Below are 20,356 nucleotides of genomic sequence, written 5' to 3' on the forward strand. Positions count from 1 at the left end.
GCTTTGAGAATAATGAATTACTTCTAACACATGATTAAGGAGAGATATTGTGGAACTGAGGTAAAAAAAAAGAATGCATAAACATGACAGCAAAAAACCTTTTATTTCAAAATAAACCTTTTATTTATTTTAGTCATTCACATCTCTGTAACAGTCGGCTGTTTGAAAAGAGTTAACTCCAAAGTGCTTCACAGCTGATGCATCAAAAGTTCATTCAACAAGAGGAAAAGTTCTGGGACCACAATCTCCATGTGGAAGATTTAGAAACCACTATGGTAGTTTTGAAATTTCTTAACAGTGGCACCTGGTGGTCATGGGAATAATGACAAATTGTCTGCAATTAGAGTACGGTGCATTCAGGGATGCTCAGACAAATCAGTTTAAAGGTGAGCCACGGTATAAATGTAAAAAATTAACTGAACTTTTCCTTTGACAAGTTAAGATGGATTTACATATTTTTAACCATACTGGGTTTAAAGGCGCAATATGAAACTCTGACACCTAGTGTTGGTTCTGCGGTCCAAATTCAAAACATTGGAGAGAGATGCTCAGAGCCTCTTTGAACAAATGAAGTCACTTTCACTCTGGGATCGAGGGTATTACTGGAATAAGTTAACAACGATGAACGGGAAGAGACCGTCGACATGTACGCTCTCGCTCAGTGGAAAGGCCGCCAGACAGTTACACTTTTCTGATAGAAAAACCAAGGGTGTAAAGTAAAGACAAACTCAGGGTGTATAAATCCCTAGATACCTTTAAATATGTTGTAATGGGAAATGTACAGCACTTTATATTTTGCCATTGAACTCATGACTTCCTTGGTCCAAAGTTCTGCCCAGGCAGCAGCGAGGACAGAAGATAGTACAAGGTTTGGGACATTGTGAGTATGTAGTGAACCTGCAGCAACATGTTTAACAACTCTCATAATTAGCCACACTTGTCATGTTAGCTATGTTATGAGCCAGTTTGTTTTGCCTCCAGCTAATCGTCATTGTGACGTACAGTAGGCCCGAAATGTAACATAATTGACCAAACTTAACCAGATGATGTGCTAAGATTTTTTGTGAATTCTCCTTTTTGAGCCCTTGATGTGACTTTAATAAATCTCATTACTGTCAGGGTGTAACATTTACTATAATTAACTACATACATATTTACAGAATATTTACAGAGCTTCACATGGTATTTTCAGGTTTTCAGTACATTCAGATTGCCTCGTCCAGCAGTCTCTGCAGGTTCTTCTGCACCTGGAAGAACAGATACTTAGTGTTATTGTAACACCGGGCTGCATGACATGATACTCAGATTCACTTTAAAATCCTTTCTAATGATAATTAATATGTTTGCTTAAACCAGTCAGTTTATTTGGATAGAATAATTCCAGTGAAAGACTGAGGCAAAGGTAGGAGAAAACCATCGTTTAGTGGAAGTACAGCAGCAGCCTGATCCGGCTGGGTTGGGTGCTAGTCCCAATCAGAGCACCTCACCCTGGCTTTGCGTCACTCGCCCTTTTTCTGCGATCTCTCTACGGACTCTCTTCTTGTGATCTCTTTGCTGTTCTTCTAAAAAAAAAAATAGCTGTCAAACCTGTACAGTGCTTTGAAGAATTTCCCCTTGGGGACAATAATGTCAAAGTCTAAAGGTGGGTGTGGGGGTCATTAGGGTCCATGTGGTAGGGTAAGTCGTATCGGCACAGTCTGGGTCTGTTGAAGGTGGCAACACTGTTTGGGCTGTGATGGCCATGTGTTAGAGTAGGTGTTGGAGTGGTGGGCGGTGAGATCTTGAATGGAGTGGGATGACTCTGGGACGCTGGAGATCACTGTCAGGCCTTCCCGAGGTGTTGTGGGACTGACTGGACAAAACTAATGTGAAGGGAGGCTCCTACTTGACCACCCTGGTGATGTCCTGGCTCTTGCTACTCATCAGTCTTCATGGTTGAGTTGTGGGGGGGCAGAAGGGGTTAGAAGCCCAGGAGGCCTTGTCTCACGTAGATGGAGGTCCCCCAACCTACAGCGAAGTGATCTGGCACTACTACCACCTGAAGTCCCTGACGCCCAGCCACCACCATTGAACTGTCATCCCCATAACCACCAGTGTCCTCATTCATGCACGGCCTGCTCCGACCTCCACCTCAGCGGCGAGGAAGTGTGGGCAACAGGAACGCCAGGACTACAAAGGAGAAATCTACCTGATAGTTTACATAAACAGAGCCTGGGTCTGTTGAAGGTGGTAATGCCTTTTTGAATGCAGTGGCTACTAAGGGCCATGTGGTAGGTTATGTAACTTATCGGTAGGGCAGGGACATCTTCACTGGGCGCTAATCCTTTCATCAGAGCACTAGTATCTTGTGTCAAAATTCTCTTGTGTCTTATGCCATCCATGTGAGTCTGCAGAGAGAATGAGCGTTGCCAAGTAGAGCGTTTGACTTTTACCATCAAGCTATCGACAAAAGATATGGCTACCACAAACCAAATGACGAAAAAAATATCGCATCATGGGTAGAAAAATAAGAGAACTTGGAGAGCAGTGTGAAGAACTTCAAAATAAAAGTCCTGGCGGCCTTCGCTGTCTGCTCATGTGTTTAAATAATAGATAAACCAAAGTTGGTGAAAGATTATCAACAACCAGAGCAGCAGGCTGATATGACATGCAGCTCTTTCTGATACACTTTTCCATGTGAGCGCGGCTGTCAGTGGCGGCTGTCAGTGGCGGCTGTCAGTGGCGGCTGTCAGCGGCGGTCTGTGTGTGAGGAGACGGGCGTCAGCCTGAAATGTTAATGTTGCTCAGTCAGTCACGCTGAGTGCGGCCTGACAGATGAGAGACGAGCTCCTCTTACAGGTGACGTCCACGTTTCTCTATGAACAGATCACTGACTATAAATGTTTGATTAATAGAAACCAGAGTCTGGTTACACGTTGCTCTCTGGAAACGTGTCCTGAGGCTCCTTTGCTTCTGACACAATGTTTGGTTTCACAGCTCGATGAAGGGATTAACGCACGTGTAGACGCTGTCTTCTAAGTACAGTTACTGAGTTTATCAGGCTGAAAGTGAAAGTCTTTACACAGCTACACTCCAGAGGGAAGAAATAGGACTTAATAACTGTTTAGGTAGAACATCTCGAGTACACATGGATTGTGCCTGAGACCACCTCTTCATGTGTACTCGGGCACAGTACCCGAGTACGGTATGAGAACAGCAAGTTTGTCTTCACACAAACAAATGAACCAGATTTTGGGGTCAAGTGTACTCGGATCATTTGCACCTTTAAAAAAAGCTAAAGACCCAGATCTGACCTTAATGATAATCATGATGATGACTGTGTTAAGGATATTTTGATGCTGATTGGAACTGCTGTCGATGTTGTGCTCTGCCTCTGGTCAATTCCTGTCAACACCTCTGGTCACTTCCTGTCAGCACCTGTGTGTCTGATCAGACTTAAAGCTGTTTGTTTGCACCTCCTGACCTTGTTTTCTCCTCTCTAGGTCCTTGCTTGTGTTGTTCTTTCTCTCTGATGTTCATCATTAAAGCGTCTGTTAAATTGTAGCTTGCTTAGATTAGAGTTTTATGCAGTCTAGCGTCAAAGATATTTTACTTTTGTAAACACTCTTCTGAGATTTTTGTAAATTGGCTATTCACCCATAAACTAAAACAAATTTTAAAGAAATGTAGATTTTAATGGGAGCCATTCCAGCGTTTTCTTCTTAGATCTTTTCTAAATTGAACGTGTTGGACACAGACAGACTGACTGACCTTCTCCAGCTTCAGCAGGTTGATGGTGAGAAGTTCAGAGAAGAGTTCCGAGTTCACGTCACTCCCCGGCAGAAAATCATTTCTGGAACAAGAACATGTTGCATATTAATTATCGGGTATCCATAAACATGAGAGAGTGAATATGTTATTAAAAACGATTTAAACTTTTACAAGTATACACTGTTTTACTTAATATGTCTGTTTTTCTGACACGCAGATTGTTTTTAAATACATTCAAAGTAAACTTCATGATCACACGGTCTGATGACAGAGCTGACGGCGTGCGTTTAGTTCAGAAGCTGGTCTAACTGAAGGCTGAAAGTAAAGAGACGCGGTGTTGTAGTACTTGATATCATTCCTGAGACCACTTTTTGAAGGTCTCAGTCTCATCTCGGAATAAAAAGCTGCTCTTTTTCGGTTCACCTGTGTGAGTTCAGTTTTTCTCACATTATCTCATCAGTTCACTGGTCGAACCTTGGGAGACTTACATTTTGGAAAGTTGTAGCTTTTTCAGGTCCTAGTGATACTGTGAATGTTCTGACTACATTTACAACAACTGCAGCTCTGTTTCAGCTCCTCCATTATTCAATCGTGGCAGCCAAGATGTGACAACAAATAAGAAAACATTTAAATAAAACTTTCCCCCCCCGACTCTTTCTCATCAGTTTGAAGAACATCTTTGTGATGTTTCGAGGCCTCTTCGCACAGACTTTGTGTTTCTGACAGGGTGTGGACTCACTCCTGGTGGGCGAACTCTGTGACGGAGCCGAGCGTCGACAGTCTCTGCTCCAACGAGACGATCTTCAAGGCGAGGTAACAGGAGGACAGGACCAGGACGCACACTCTGGGAAAACAAACACACACACACACACACACACACACACACACACACACACAGCCGATAATCAGCCAAGGAACAGTTCAACACAGATAATAAAAGCAAGCTCTGCATATAAGAGCAGCTGCAGTAGCTGTAGACTTAACGTGCAAATTGTTTGACCTACTTTCGTAAAATTCTCTGAATTAATGAACAAAATCAAACAGTCTGATAACGGACCAAAAAGAGGACATCTTGAATTACTGTATTTAGTATATGTACTAATTACTGAATACATACCAATTAAAACATTGGAACATTACTTGATGTAATGAATGAATAAATAGAGGGATAAATACATTTAATTTTTGGATGAATGCATGGATGGTGTCAAGATTTGTTCCCGTTTAGGCAATCCTCTTCCTTGTGGCCTGAACCGCTAATGTGAACTTTTGTTTTTTTTCCCAGTTTTTGGATTTGTTGGCCTTTGTTTGAGCTTTAAGATTCTCTAAGAGTAAGCTTTCTGTGTTCTGCCTTTATCTTTGCTGTACGTTGGGCCGTCTGTCGTTGTTTTGATTTTACTAACCGGTTTCAAAGATGAATGAACGTTTTTAAAGGACAATGAATGGGTCAATTAGTGGTTAACTCACAGAAACAGGTAGACAAACAGCACAGTGTTGAGTGAAATGGGTTTCAGTGTTCTTGTGTTGATCACAACATCTGAGCCTGAAACAGAAAAAACACTCACTCATTGAAACAAAACAATCAAATAAAACATTCAATTCAATTTGTTGTTTGTGAAAAAAAAAAAACATCTTAGTAGTTATAACTTCAGCAACAGTCCTATCCCGACAGAAAACTATCATTATTATAAACTTACCTGAGGAGATCTGGGGAAACTTTGGACTACTGCTGGTTAAAATGTGTAGTTGATATATTTTCAGAGATAATAGGTTTGTAGTTTTTACAGTAGTTATATTTACAGACAGTTTGTTTATACCGGTGGGGTGTGTGTCGTGCTGCTTGCTGTCTGGGCTCTGCTGGTTCTGATGTTGGTTCTGATTCTGATTCTTCACTTTGTGTTGGTGGCTCGGATGTTCAGGAGGAGCTGAACCGTCTGTTTGCTTCAAAACGTCCAAAAACGGAGGGACGGGGAACTCTGCAGTGTTCAAGAGACAGGAAGTTGTGAGGACAGGAAGACTCTGGAGACTTGAAAACCTGACTGAATCTGCAGATTAGGATAGTTTACAGACTCATGAAATATACATTCAAGAAAACTTAATGGATCTTTGTTGGTCGGTTGTTTAAATGAATCTTTGGTTATTAAACATTTTGCAGGTTAACTGGTTTGTTGGTTTATTGATTGGCTAGTTGATTGGTTATTGGTTATTTGGTTGGATGGTTGGTCAACTATTTGTCTGTTTGGTTTGCTGGTTGATAAGTTGATTGTTGGGTTGGATTGTTTGTTTGTTTGTTTGTTTGTTTGTTTGTTTATTTAATAGGTTAGTTGAGTTAATAGTTGGTTACTTAATGGCTGTTTTGTTGGTTAATTTGTTGGTTAGTTTGTTCCTTGATAGGTTGGTCAGGTGGATTTTTTTTGTTGGGTGGTTAACTGGTTTATTGTTTGGTTTATTGTTTGGTTTGTTGGTGGATTGGTTGAAGGGTTAATTTGTTGGTAAGTTGGTTTGCAGTTTGTTTTGTTTGGTTATTTAATACATTGGTTGGATAAATGGTTACTTGGTTGCTATGTTGGTTGATAAATTGATTGTTCGGTTGGATTATTTGATTGGTTGGCTGGTTTAATGGTTGGTAACTTCGTTTGTTCCATGATAGGATGGGGGCTTGGTTTGCTTGTTGGTTGATTGGTTGGTTGGTCGGTTGGATTGTTTGTTGGTTTGTTGGGTGGTTAACTGGTTAATTGTTTTGTTTGTTGGTGGATAAGGGTTAAAGGGTTTGCAGTTTGTTTGGTTATTTAAAACCTTGGTTGGATAAATCATTGGTTGCTATGTTAGTTGATAAGTTGATTGCTCGGTTGGATTGTTTGGTTGGTTGGTTTGTTTGTTGTTTGGTTTGTTTGTTGGTTGGTTGGATGCTCTGTGTGTTCGGTTGGATTGTTTCTTGGTTTTTTTGTTGGTGGATTGGTTGAAGGGTTAATTTGTTGGTAAGTTGTTTTACAGTTTGATTGTTTGTTTGGTTATTTAATACGTTGTTTGGTTAAGTGGTTGGTTACTTGGTAATTCCATTGGTTGGTTGGTTGGTTGAAGGATTGATGAATTGGTTACTTGGATAAGTGTTTTTTTTGGCCGGTTTTACCTGCTATCTTGTCGTAGTCTGGTGTCTGGGAGTCGGAGCTGCTGCTCTCCTCCATCTCCTGCCTCCTCTGTCTCACTGCTCCGTCCAGATCAGTGAAATCACCCGTAAAATTCTGCAGAAACAAACACGACATGTAAGCTAATAGAAAAACAGAACGAGGTTTCAGCTGATGATGAATGTCAGAGAGGAGACCTTCAAGGCAGTCGTACTACAATATGGTAAAGATGGTTCTTTACACTTGTTTCAGTTTCAGTGAGTATGTGTCTGACCTACCAGAGGAAAGCGAGGTGACAGAGGTGACCTTTGACCTCTGAAGCTGCTCTCAGCAGAGGAGGGGAAGGGGCTACTGCACGGACTCTTCTCCTGTTCAAACACAAACCACGTACAGTCAGATTTATGAGGTCATATTAATTCAGTATTCATTGAAGATATTGATCAAACCAAAAAAGAACATACATTTAGCAGATTTTTGAAAACGAAATGAAAGGAGGACAAGAGAATCAAACATTGAGTAAATCATAAAACACATTTCATATTTAACTCAGCAATATGTTCTCTTCATGAGGATATTTTCTCCTGTTGGAAGAAACCCTCTTCTCTTTAGAGGTTGTCTGCCTAGCAACAGTGTGAATGAAAATATGTGGCTGCATGATGGAGGTCGGTCCTACCTCCAGATGAAGACAGACGGAAATCAGGATCTTGTAGGTGTTGTCTCTGGACAGGAAGGACACAAACATGTACTGCAACAAAAACAAACAAACAAATAAACAGTTTACCATCAAGTTAGCGCATTTGTTTTTTATTGTTTTCTGTGAGACTTTCAACTGACCAAACTTTAAAACCCTGTTTAAAACAAACAGAAACACTAACATATCCTCAAACATGTGGAGATTTAGAGAAGCCAATGCACAATTAGGGGTTGCTCTGCGGAAAAATGTAGAAACAAATCCTTGCACACCTGAATGTGTAACAGGTGTGTCGGAGGAGTTTAAAACTTGAAGGCAATGAGAAGGGCTCCCGCACACTGTCTCGCTTTACACTGACGTATTCATTAGATGGTACAACGTTTCAGTCTAACCGACCTCCGTTGGGTATAATGGCAGCAAGAAAACATGTACATGTATTGGATGCACCTTTCTAACTAAGCATTCGCTAATAACTTAAGGTTTGCTCCCTCCAGAACCCGTCCTCTCGACCAAACATGGTTGCCATGCTGGTACTTTTCTGTATGTTGTAAATGTAGTAACTTTTTTTTGTCTGTACTTTTAGTCGTAAATAAATTCTTTGTCATGCCACCCCTGCAGAAGTCAGCGCCCCAGGTGGGCCACCCTAGTCCAAAAAGTCTGGACACGCCCCTGTCCAGTACATTATTTCACAAAGTAATCTTTCTCACCCTGTCGTTTGCGGTTGCGATCACCAGAGCGTTTGGCACCAGGATGGCAGTTTTGGTCTTTTTGATGTGAGTGACGGACATCACTGGGATGGCGATCTGAAACAAACAATCACGATGATAACCAATGCAGTCCTGATGGGATTACTTTACCGTCAGCAACCTCATCCTTCAAAGAATCATATCAGGTATTCAGCTAACGGCTTGTGGTACAGTTTAAATAGAGACCAATTGGAGCGGGAACACAGACTTAAGATAACTTCTATTTATTTATGATTAAGGACCTGATCACACTGGCACAAATAAGACAAGCTGCAACCTCCGCTGTCGAACAATGAAGCCAAGCCAAGTCAATTGGTTACTTAGCAACTAAGTGACCAGAGGCAGAGCACAACATCGACAGCTGTTCTTCAGAGTTGTAATCAGCATCGAAAACATCCTAAATATCATCATCATCATCATTAAGGTTGTAGGTGTTCATAAAGAGCTGGGTCTTTAGCTTTTTCTTAAAGGTGCAAAGGGACTCTGCTGATCGAATGGAGTTAGGAAGTTTGTTCCACCACCGGGGGGCGACAGAGAAGAAGAGTCTAGTTAGAGACTTAGGACCCTGTTGTGAAGGTTGGATCAGATGCCTTTCATTGGCAGAGCGTAGCGGGCGGGAGGGAGTGTAGACCTGCATGAGAGTTTAGAAAAGAAGGAGCCGTTTTTGTGGCTGTTTTGTAAGCGAGCTGCTTACAACTGTGTTCTGACAGATTCCTGTGAAGCTTCAGGTACATTTGAATAATTAAGGCCAATGTCTCTCCAACAAAAAATCAAACCTGCAGCTGTTGGCACCTCACTGAATTCATATATAAAAGATTACAGCTAAGTTTTGACAAAACGTCAGCAAACACAGACAGTTTGTTGCAGCGTGAAGTTCCTGTTTGAGAGTCTGAAGGGAAAGAAAACTAAAGAGAAAGTCTGAGCGCCTCTGTGATAAAAACCCCCCGGGGGAGGAATCTTTGAATTCTTTCCACACAGCAGAGAAGTTGAAGCATGATGGTAACCACACACACACACACACACACACACACACACACACACACACACACACACACACACACACACACACACACACACACACACACACACACAGACAGCACTCTGCAGTAATGTGTGTCCCCTGTGTCGTTACCTTTGTGTCCTTTCCGAACACTTTGGAGTGGAAGCAGATCCAGTGGTCAGAGACAAACATGCGGCCCTGGTAGAGGATGTCTTTCTGCAGAGCACAGGTGTAACCTGACAGACAGTTCAGTGGAAAAGAAGATGGGAGAGTGTAATGTTTCAGTCTTAAAACAACAAAACTGACATGGTGAAATGCACTTTCAGATATTTCTTTATCAGTGTCAACATTTCCTGCGTCCGTACGGCTGCTGCTTTAAATCTGCTGCAGTATAGACACATAATGTGTAATAGCATTAGTATTTGTATTTGTTTGTGTTTATTCAGGATGTCTTCTTGGATGAAAACCAAGCTAAAGTTTCATCGAGAAGCTGTTGCAGAGGGACAGAAAATATAAGAGCTTGAGCTGTCAGAAGATACATTTCTTTAATCGCATTTAATCACTCAATTTCAATAGTTAATAGCATTTTAGTAGCATGTTTGAAATTCCAAAATTTTGTATTTTAACACAGTTCATTTCAGGCTTTTATTTTGTATTTTTGTACTGTCTTAAATAGAGTGTACATTACTTCCAGTTTGGATACAAACCTGCTTTTATTTTGAAAGAAAACAAGGAAATTCCAGTAGATCAAAGGTTACAAACTTAACTTAAAGGTCACATATCCTCCTCCTCTTCAATCAGTGTAAATAAGTATCAGAGCTCCTCAAAAAATGTGTGTGAAGTTTCTTGTTCTAAATCCACTCTGATCCTGTATTTGATCCTGTCTATAAACCCCTCTATTTCAGCCCTGCTCAGAACAGGCTGTTTCTGTGTCTGTACCTTTAAATGTAAATGAGCTGTGTCTGACCACGCCCCCTCTCTGGAAGGGCTTGGGTGTACTCGGGCTTTCTCACTCCATGTCCTATTGTTTATGGTGAGAAGGCAGACTCAGAGGGCAGAACAAACACCTAGCTGTGGGAGTGTCACCCACCTGGGGGAGGGGTTACTGCCCTTTATGATGTCATGAAGGGAAAATCTCCAAACAACCTGTTTGAGCACACATTTTCTGTAAAGTGGAGCAGGCAAAAGACGTAGAGGATGGACTTTTCTCATCATTGGGGGGTTTGTAGACAGACTAGGGACACATGTTAGTGTGAGAGAAACATGGTGAAGTGGATTTTACAGAATATGTGACCTTTAACCAGAGAAACTGATGATGTACTGAAAAGGAAATTAATCCGCTAATGGGATAGATCGAAGCTTGATCCAAAGGCAGAGACCCTACACAGACATACGGCTAGATATAGTAAAGGTGTTTTTGCAAACTGCCTAGCGATAGCCTAGCGAATATATCCCGCGCCCCATGTAGAGAGTCCTTGAAATGGTCCTCAAAGGCAAAAAATGCCCCCCACCAATCACGTCAGGAGGCTGGCAGTGTTGCAGCAACTAAACTAAAACCTCATGTCAATACCCAAATAGTCCAGTGACATCAGTGTGAGTGAGATCTCTATGTGAACCTCTCTTTGAAATCCTCATCGTCTCTTGTTAAAGAAAAGCTCAAAGTGTCGAGTGTCTGACTTTGATCGAATCCCTCATTCAGTATTTAAGGTGGAGTGGAGAGATGTGATCATGAAAGACTCACTTTGTCGCAGCTGCTCCTCTTTGCTGATCTCCTTAAATATTTTATGGTACTGACCGTTGCTCTTCGACAGCTGAAACACAACGCATGCACACAAACGCACACACACACACACACACACATGAAACCATGTTACATGCACTATACTTTAAGAGATCTGAACACTCATCATAAAGATATAAAAAGAGGAATAAATTAAATATTGGGCGATCAAAGCCAATTAGAATGAATATGATATCACTCAGCTGTAAAAACCAGAGATTAATCACCCCCACACTGGGACTTTTATATGTGTAATAAAATATGTATCAGAGTGAACTTAATGAGAGCTCACCTGGCTGTATTGAGACTTCTTCCTCTCTATCTTGGGGTCGGCATCTGTCAGAACCTGAGTCAGCAGGGAGTGATCGAAGGTCTTTGACCTGCAGGCAGACGGTGGAGACGTCACTCATGTTATATATCACGGCCCACAGGAGCGGCTGTTCATCGGACACACTTTGAACTCTGATATATTTATACAGCACCATTCATTAAAGCTCAACAGTTCAGATTACAGATGTGATACAGAAGAGCTGTGCTGACAGGGAACCATTTAACCCTTTCACGCATGAATTCTTAACTAATGGAACAGGAGCGCACAAAGTTTTCTGAATGTCGTTTTTTACTGTAACGTGGCTCTAATACTCTGTCGTTCTTTTCTCTCTTTTCAAAGAGAGTCCAGGCCAAGGCCAAGCTTATAGTTAGGCCTGGGTGTAGACCAGCTCCTAGTGATGCTGCTCTAGGCTTAGACTAACGGGGGAACTGGCACCCTGAGCGCCTCTCTCTCTCTCTCTCCCCCCCCCCCCCCCACTCCCTGTTTGTCCCTATCTTCTTCCTGCATCTTATCCCATCTCCCCCTATCCCATTTTTCTCTCATAACATAAGAAACAGTGTGGTCTTACCTGCTCTTTTTGTAAAGTGTCTTGAGATAAGATTTGTTATGAATGGGCGCTATAAAAATAAAGATTGATTGACTAAAGACAGCGGCATCAAAGTTAGAGAAATGACATGGACCAGAAGTGTTGAGCAGAGAAACTTGTGCATACAGCGGTTTGATGATCCTTTAACCCCGTTTTTTTTAAAACCCTCCAAGTAGGAGTTGGAGACTCTGCAGCTCAGAGCAACATGATGGAGCAAACACACATGTTGATGAACAGCGCTTTAGAAATGAAACTTGCCTTGTCTGAAATTTTTTATACATCTATCATTTGAAGCATGCTTCAAGAACGATGATATCGTTTGGGCGCACTATAAAAATATTCACATCATGGGACTTCAGGGGCTCTGATTGGTTCTGATTCAACTGGCTGCCACCCTGCGAGTCCAGTCCACCTCACTGATAACATTATTTTAGAACGATAATAAAGGCTACATGTTCAATTTGAAAAGGGCAAAGTAAATATTCTGAGCTGGGGATCGAACCCCTGACCATCCCGTGGAGAGAGGACCGCCTCTACCGCTAACCACTCGTTGATGGGCGGAGGTTAATGATGGGTGGAGATACCAGGGGAGGGGATGAATACCTGACTAACGCTGGTTTCCTCCTGCTGGTTAGCTCCTGCTGCTCCGCATCGACAGTCTGCTGAGGCTCACCGACCATCCTGTCATATCTGAGCCGCTCCTCCACGTTTTCTACGTCTGAGCTGCAGACACACAGAAAACATCATCATTCAGACTGCATGCTACAAAAACAGCTGTGAAATACATGGAGTGTGACCATCGGTACAGTCAGAAGTGTAAATGTGGATGTGTGGCATAATGAAGTGTGGGATGTCGAGAAGCGTATGAAAAACAGAACGAGGTTTCAGCTGATGATGAATGTCAGAGAGGTAACATAAAGGTTTCATACAAAACCATAAAATTCAAATTGTGTGCAGCCAGTGCATCTTTCTGCAGCCGGCCGGGGTCAGGGGATCAAAGAACACTGCTGCATCTTTGAACGTCTCCTTTCACTGTAACAAACTCTCAGACAGCTCAGCTGACGAGTCCAAAGTAATATTCACCTTATGACATCACACATTGACCTTTGTGATCCATAACGAGTTCCTTTTTCGACAGTTAAGTTAATGTCCTAACTTTCAAAACTACAGGAAGTTCTGCTTTTTCTTTCAAACAATGCAGGCTTGTATCCAAACAGGAAGTAAAGCAAACTTAGCTCAATGGCAGGGTTGGTCATTTTCTAAAAACTAGCATGATTTTAAAAGTAGCATTCCCGAAATGTGCTCCGTCTTCACCGATTTCACCGATCTTCTTCGTAGCATCAACGCTGTTTTACGCCGACATGCCGACTTTCTGAACTGATATCACGTGAACACACTGAAGTCGGAAGAACGACTTCCCAACCTCGGAAACTTGGACCACCCGAGCAGCACCTGAATGCAGCATAAAGAGCAGGGAGGCGCCTGATTGGTTCATCAGATTGGTACCTCGAGGCAGACATTGGTCGAAGTTTTCACAGGCTTACAACTGCTACAGATGACGGATTTTCTTTGTTCCTTTTTCAGAGAACATGAGTTAATAATTTCTGTCAGGATCTGACGGCAATTTCAACCAGAATCTTAAAAAAGTGGATCTAGAGAAATATTACTAACCCTGCCTTTAAGCGCAATGAAAGCCGAACAAAACCTGTTAAGAAATGCAAAATAATGGAATTTCAAACATGCGATTAAAATGCGACTAATCATGATAAACTATTGCGATTCGGTGATTAATCGAAATTTAAAAAATGAATCATTTGACAGCTCTAGTTGTACTATTTGAGCTCAACTACTTTTGCAACAACTTCAACTTGTACCTGCTGCTCCCATGCAAAGAACTTCACAAACATTATATTAGCACCACTCCACATGTCCTGAGAGCATTTTTCAAATGTCTGAGCCTGCTTGCAGTCACACACTCACTGATAGTCTCTGTCCTTGTGTTTTGCAGATCCTCTGTTACGCCTCCGGGTTTCTTCCTGCTGGTTCACACTCTGTTCTGTCATCACGCTCAACAGTTTAATATCCCGACTAATCAGCCGTCTGTCCTGCTCTCCTGTCAACCTGTCTGTCTGTGTGTGTGTGTGTGTGTGTGTGTGTGTGTGTGTGTGTGTGTGTGTGTGTGTCTGCTGCTGTGAGAAATGGAACTAACCCTGCAGCCTGATCCTCTCCTGCACATTCACCTGCTTGTGGGCGTGTCTCAGGGGCCTCCTGGTCTCTCATGTCACAGCCAATGAGGGCGCAGAACAATGTGGTGTGTGCGTGTGTGTGTGTGTGTGTGTGTGTGTGTGTGTGTGTGTGTGTGTGTGTGTGTGTGTGAGCATGAAAACCTTTGATCAAGCCTTTTTCAGAGCTTAGTTCGCAGCTTAATTTTTGTTTTAAAATCGAGCTCTTTCGCAGTTTGAGTAAAGTTTGAGTTCACGAGCAGGCAGCAGTTTGTGGATCAGGTTACGCAGAAACAGAACTTTGTTCCATTTCCCCCCCAACAGGAAAAATCTGCAGAGTTTCACTTTGACACAGAGTCTTACTTTCATTTTTACTTTAAATATGAATGCCATACAGGAGGGTGCCAAACACCTGATGGATCTCTTTACACAGACTGCCGTCCTGACCTTTGACCTCATGGTTACTTCACATGGACATTGTGAGTTTATCTTATTCCACAGATTTTGTTACAAAGAGAAAGGAACAATCCGGGGAACAAGACGAATCAATGTTTGCTCTGACAGATCAACCGGGCTTCAATCAGTTTGGGCTGGCCCTAAACCAAACAAAAATGGTACCAAACAAATGGACTTGAGCTTGGATAGCGCTGAACTAGTCTTCTGACTGCTCAAAGTGCTTTTACACTGCAGGCCACACCTACACGTTCACACACATTCAGGGGTAGAGGCTGCTTTGTCCATCAGAATTAACTAATCCCATTCATTTTGTATTTAACGGCACCAATAAAATTAAAAGATAACTTAAAGTTCTGAGATGTTGAACATGTGAACACCTCAGCATGAATGAGGAAATACAATCCTGCTATTATCCTGCTTCTTTTGTGTGTGTGTGTGTGTGTGTGTGTGTGTGTGTGTGTGTGTGTGTGTGTGTGTGTGTGACATGAGCTGACTGATATGAGCTGTGGGTCAGTGGGCCACAATAACCGTCAACATGTTTACAGTCTATGGTTCATACGTGGTCTTCTCTGTGAGCCTGGACTTTAGATTTCATTATCCTACTCTGGGACTCACTAGAAATGATTTTACTCACACACACATGCACACACACCATGACGCACACACAGGCAAACACACACACACACACACACACACACACACACACACACACACACACACACTGACTCCCAAAGAAAAGATTTCCAAGACTCAAGGTCTACAGTTGCACACACAGAGTCCTAAATCTTACAAAAAAATCAAACATACTGGCAGCCTGCAAGTCTAAATGTGTTGATTCATCTTTTTATTTCTGACAGTTAAATCAAGAAAAGGAGAAATCTCACACCCGGCTTTAAATACGGACGATTCAGGGAAGTTTTCGGCCACGTTTAGCAGACAACCTGTGAAAACTTTATAGAGTTTGTAAAATGAAGTTCACGTTATTGTTGTGTTTAAATAAATGTTGTATTTTCCAAAGGGTGCCTTTGTTTGTTTGTAATGTTGTCTTATTGTTTGAGATGCTGTTGGGTTTTGACCTTCAGGGCCCCCGAGCACGTCTTCATAAAGGATCGTAAATCACTAAAACACTCAAATACAACAGCCTGCACTTTGACACTCTGCTCAAATGTTACCCATTATTGTAAAAAATGTTTTTACAAAATGTAGTTCAATTCTAATTAAAATTTTGCAAAAATGTAAAGTGCGTTACAAATTAAAATGTATTATTATTATTATTATTATGGGTGGAGATACCAGGGTGAGGGGAGGGTATTTATTTTTTTACCAGAATCCCACTGTGATGTCACAAGGAGAGCACATCTGAAACGGAGCATTTTTCTCTGTGTTGTAAGACTTATGCAGACCACAAACAAAGGACTGGATGGGTTTATTTCACATTTTGTGGGTCTGTAGACACTCAGGTTACCAAATATATGTTCAAAAACACAAATTGGATTTCTCATAATATGTCCCCTTTAATATAGTTTTTAAGCTGTTGTGTTCTTTTGTGTTTGGATAGGCCTAATAGAAGAAACAGAAACAATTTTGGGGGTCCCGAGCTAAAAAAAAGTAGGAAGCTGTGCTCTAAATGATCATAAAATACTGCAGAATCTCTTCTTGAACAACCTATTAGCTCTCATTTCTCTGTGGTTGTTACTGTAATGTTTCCATTTCTGGACCGGTTAATTCCCTCTCTGCTGGAGGAACAGTTGAGTGAATGTAATTTACTGCAGTTTGTTTGATTGAAACGGATGAAGATGAAGCGACACGCAGTGAGGCGGTGATCACTGCTGCAGTCTGAGTCTCCTGCATGCTGAGCTGTGCAAACAGACGCCAGACGCCCTTTGAAACACAAACACAAACTGAATGAACTGCAGCTCAGGCGCCTCTAATCATGACATGTCAGCACATTTGTCTTGCAGGAAATCCAAAACTCCATATATTACTTTTTTACCACTTTCAAAATCCAGTCCCAAAAGAAATTAAAACAAATAAATAAAATGTGGTGTTGATTCCCCGGAGTGCCCCTCACTCTTTTCTGGTCACAACAAACAACCTCAGTGTTTATGTGGGTTTAAGCCAGAAGGTGGGAATGTTGTTAATAATTTAATGCACAAATGTGGAGTCTGACTCAACACTGCACCAAGATCGATGTTTGTGAACAGTTTTTTCTTCTGTTGTGACTACAAGCTCCTGCTGGTTTAGCTGGATTTACTAGAAAATCCACACAAAAAGCATTTTTTGTGTGTAGATGTTTGGGTGCACTTGTACATTTTTGAAAAATAAGTCAAAAATGGTGTTTTGTCTGCAGAGGGAGCTGTCTGCATTCTGACAAACACCCTTAAAGATACAGACTTCTCCTAAAGTAAAGCTGCTCCATCGTCCCTTCTGGCCTCCGTACATGTGTGGTGGTGACTGTGTCTGCAGAGACCCGGTCCTCTCACTGGATTTAACTGTTCTGGTTTGTTTTGGTTGACTCTGGATGTTTCTGGGCGGGGAGCTGGTGTGTCTCCTCCAGCCAATGAGAGAGCAGCAGGTGAGTTTAGGAGTGGATACAATTGGCGTGCCGGTAGCCTAGTGGTTAGTGTGCGGCCAGTGGTCGAATCCGACCTGTGGCTCCTTCACAGCATGTCATTCCCCACTCTCTCTCTCTCTCTCCGATTTCTGACTCTGTTCACTTTCCTGTCTCTAAATAAAGGCAGAAAAGCCCAAAAATCTACCTTTAAAAGAAAGAGGAGTGGATACAATTCAGTGATTGGACGCGATTCAAACCAGCGAATATGACGGACGTGGACGTAGCAGCAGAAAAGAGAAAATATAATCAGATCGAGGAGAAACACCAAGTGGATAAAGCTCGTTCTAAAACGAGGGTGAACCTTCTGTTGGCTTTTACCCGTGGACGTTGAGTTGATCTGCTTCCTGTTGAACAGGCAGGTGACAAACACCGGTGGTTAGCTTGCGCTAGCATGTGTTAGCTTGCAGTGCAGCTACATACAGTAAACGTACACACTATGTCCTGCAGTGAGGGTGAGCTTCTGGGGGAGGTGAGCCCAGGAGGAGGAGGAGCCCAGTTTGAATGTTGTGTTAATTCTACAATTCAGTTGGCAGACGCTTTTATACAGAGTGACGTACATCCGAGAGTAAGAAAAACACAGGCAAGGATCCAGAGAGGAAGAAACAACGCCAGGAAGTGCAAACGAACAGCTTTAAGTCTGATCGGACACACAGGTGCTGACAGGAAGTGACCAGAGGTGCTGACAGGAAGTGACCTGAGGCAGACCACAACATCGACAGCTGTCCTTGAGAGTTCTAATCGACATCACATTTATCTGATTCTGCAGCATAGACAGTTAAAACGAAGTCAACCCTGCAGTTTTGATGTCACCCAATTCTTGAATAACTAACTATGAAACATTTATCATTTTGGGCTTACGCTGGCTTATCTGACAAGATGCATCCCCGTGTAAATCAGTATTCACCTTACAGCGTCTTTTAGTACAACCAAAAGCTGAAAAAGACGTTTTAACAGGTCGGCCTAGTGACTTGTCCAACACCAGGTAACCGAACCCTAACCCCTCCCCTGCTTTCTCATCTATTTCCCCTTCTTTCGACCAAATGTCTTTCCAGGGACTTCACCTCAAGGAACTAAATGGTTCCTGTAACCCAAGTTATCAGCATTTCTCTGAAGTCCCGGGAAGGTTATGACAATCAGGCGATGACGTGGGGAGAAGCAATAAAAGTAACTGCACTACACCACCAGACAGTAGGTGGTGTAATGAGACAAAAGTCATACAAGAAAGATGAAGCCATGCAAGGAAAGTGTAGAAGCACAGGCTTGCAGCTGCAGTCTTTGAAACATGGTGGGTGACCTACAACGCTATGAGTGCCTGACCAATTGGAGACGTTCAGCACTGCAGGCCCTGCCTCCCAAAGTCCCTGGACCTTTGGAAGGTACTACCTATCAAGCAGGGTCTTTTGTAGGGGTAGATCTATTACCCAGAACTACATTTAGATCCTGGTTCCTGCAGGGTCCAAATGCACATAGTTCCTCAAAAGGTCCCTTGTTCCTGGGGAAAGTTCCTGCGTGGAGAAGGGTTTTTTTGACTCTAAATGGGGACCATCATTTAATAAATGAACATCATATGTATTGAAGACGACTTGAAACTAGAAATTCAGACAATAAACTTCTTTGTGGATTCAGTGCAGTAGTGTCAAGACCACACTAATCGAGACCACGACATACCCGAGACTCAGTTAACAGATGTTTAGTGTGGATAAAAAATAACCAAAGCAAAAAGCTCTACACGCAGAAACAACCTGAAAGTGTTGTTACATCAAATCTGGAGACTTTTTGAAGACACTGTTAATGAGATTCTTCTTACCGGTGATGTCCGCTGGTGTTGTAGAGAGCACAGTAGTGTTTGGACATTGTGCTCTTCGTCTTTAACCGAAGCAAGTCTTCTGGACTGTAGTTCTCCATCGCAGCCGCAGGATCACTTTGACAATGTTTCTCCGAGCAGACCTGATTCATCAAGTATGTTGTTTTCAGAGTTTTAGAAAACCTAAGGTGCTCTGTTTGTATGTCTGTACTCCACTTTCTCCTCAAATATACACCGACCAATGAAACGCCTCCCTGTTCGTCTGCAGAAAAAACATCACCTAGCAGTCTGTGACTGGCTGTATAGTGGCTCTGTTTGTTTGCTTTGACAACAGTACAGTGTGTCTCAGTGATATAATGTAGACTTTTTCCTGACCCCCTCTGTCGTGCTGCCCCAAATCTCTTATCAGAGACTCTGGTCAATGATAGACAAGCTGGAGGTGTTTTGGACTTTCACTGTCTGCAACACACTTCTCTACAGTTTAGAGAGCCTGACAAAATGTTGGGAGGACGCTCGGTGGAAACAGTTTCCTTACTCTGACACAGAGTGTTTTAAAATGGGTACTACAGTCCAAATTCAAAACATTGTAGAGAGCGGTGTCCCCCCTCCTCTTTAGAGTCGATGTTCACGCAGGTCACCATGTGGTGGACACTGAAGCTTCAGTGTTTATCCAGCTCTGCCATCGGTCTGTAAACCTTTCTACATTATAACCTCTCTCCATTTTTTAAAAGCATCTCCAATATTGATCCTAGTTTGAGCACGTTTCTGCTCGTGGAGCTTATTAGAAACATGCAGAGGCTTTTTAGGTCGACTAAAAAAAAAAGCTCCCTCAACCTTCAGCGAGGTGATCGGGCACTAAACCACCCCATGTCCCTGACGCCCGGCCACCACCATCGGACTGTGTCGTCCCAACGACACACCCACCGCCGTCCTCATTCATGCACGGCCTGTGTTGACAACAGCAACGCGAGGAATACAAAGGAGAAATCCTTCCTGCATATCATCTCATCTCTGCCATCTCATTTTTCTTAACAATGAGTAACGTCTTTTACCTGCTTTTTGTAAAGCATCTTGAGATAACACTTGTTATGAATTGGCGTTACACAAATACTGATTGATTGATATCATTTTGTCTCCATAAATATTATTTTACTTCTTCCATATAAGAAAATAAATGAAAAAGGAGGATGTTAGTGTACATGGTGAATACACTTTAATCTCTCAAAGACGCTCAAGATTCAAATAGATTAA

General features: G+C 42.3%; 1 protein-coding gene across 2 annotated transcripts; it reads right to left on the bottom strand.

Moving 5' to 3' along the window:
- Positions 1-88: 88 nt before the first annotated feature.
- Positions 89-19,365, bottom strand: gramd2b (GRAM domain containing 2B). Of its 2 annotated transcripts, none has more exons than XM_065950404.1 (14): positions 19,109-19,365; positions 12,613-12,732; positions 11,385-11,472; positions 11,054-11,123; positions 9,445-9,548; positions 8,274-8,369; positions 7,549-7,620; positions 7,154-7,243; positions 6,881-6,992; positions 5,568-5,726; positions 5,218-5,293; positions 4,490-4,594; positions 3,751-3,832; positions 89-1,247 (listed from the first exon to the last, which is right to left on the bottom strand). In XM_065950404.1, the coding sequence occupies exons 1-14, from the start codon at positions 19,255-19,257 to the stop codon at positions 1,206-1,208; spliced, it is 1,365 nt and encodes a 454-aa protein (XP_065806476.1). In that variant the 5' UTR covers positions 19,258-19,365; the 3' UTR covers positions 89-1,205. The 2 variants fall into 2 exon arrangements, with proteins under 2 accessions (XP_065806476.1, XP_020509208.2); XM_020653552.3 differs by lacking the exon at positions 19,109-19,365 and adding an exon at positions 13,990-14,217.
- Between the last annotated feature and the right edge of the window lie 991 nt (positions 19,366-20,356).

This window comes from Labrus bergylta, chromosome 2 (genome assembly GCF_963930695.1).
Source record: "Labrus bergylta chromosome 2, fLabBer1.1, whole genome shotgun sequence".
Classification (NCBI taxonomy): Eukaryota; Metazoa; Chordata; class Actinopteri; order Labriformes; family Labridae; genus Labrus; species Labrus bergylta.

Coding starts and splice junctions, on each gene's coding strand:
- gramd2b (XM_065950404.1), bottom strand. CDS start 19,257: ATGAATCAGGTCTGCTCGGAGAAACATTGTCAAAGTGATCCTGCGGCT. Junction 9,549..11,053: donor AGAGGAGCAGCTGCGACAAA/GTGAGTCTTTCA, acceptor ACTGTCTGTCAG/GTTACACCTGTGCTCTGCAG. Junction 4,595..5,217: donor CTGTTTGTCTACCTGTTTCT/GTGAGTTAACCA, acceptor TTGTTTTCCCAG/AGTGTGCGTCCTGGTCCTGT.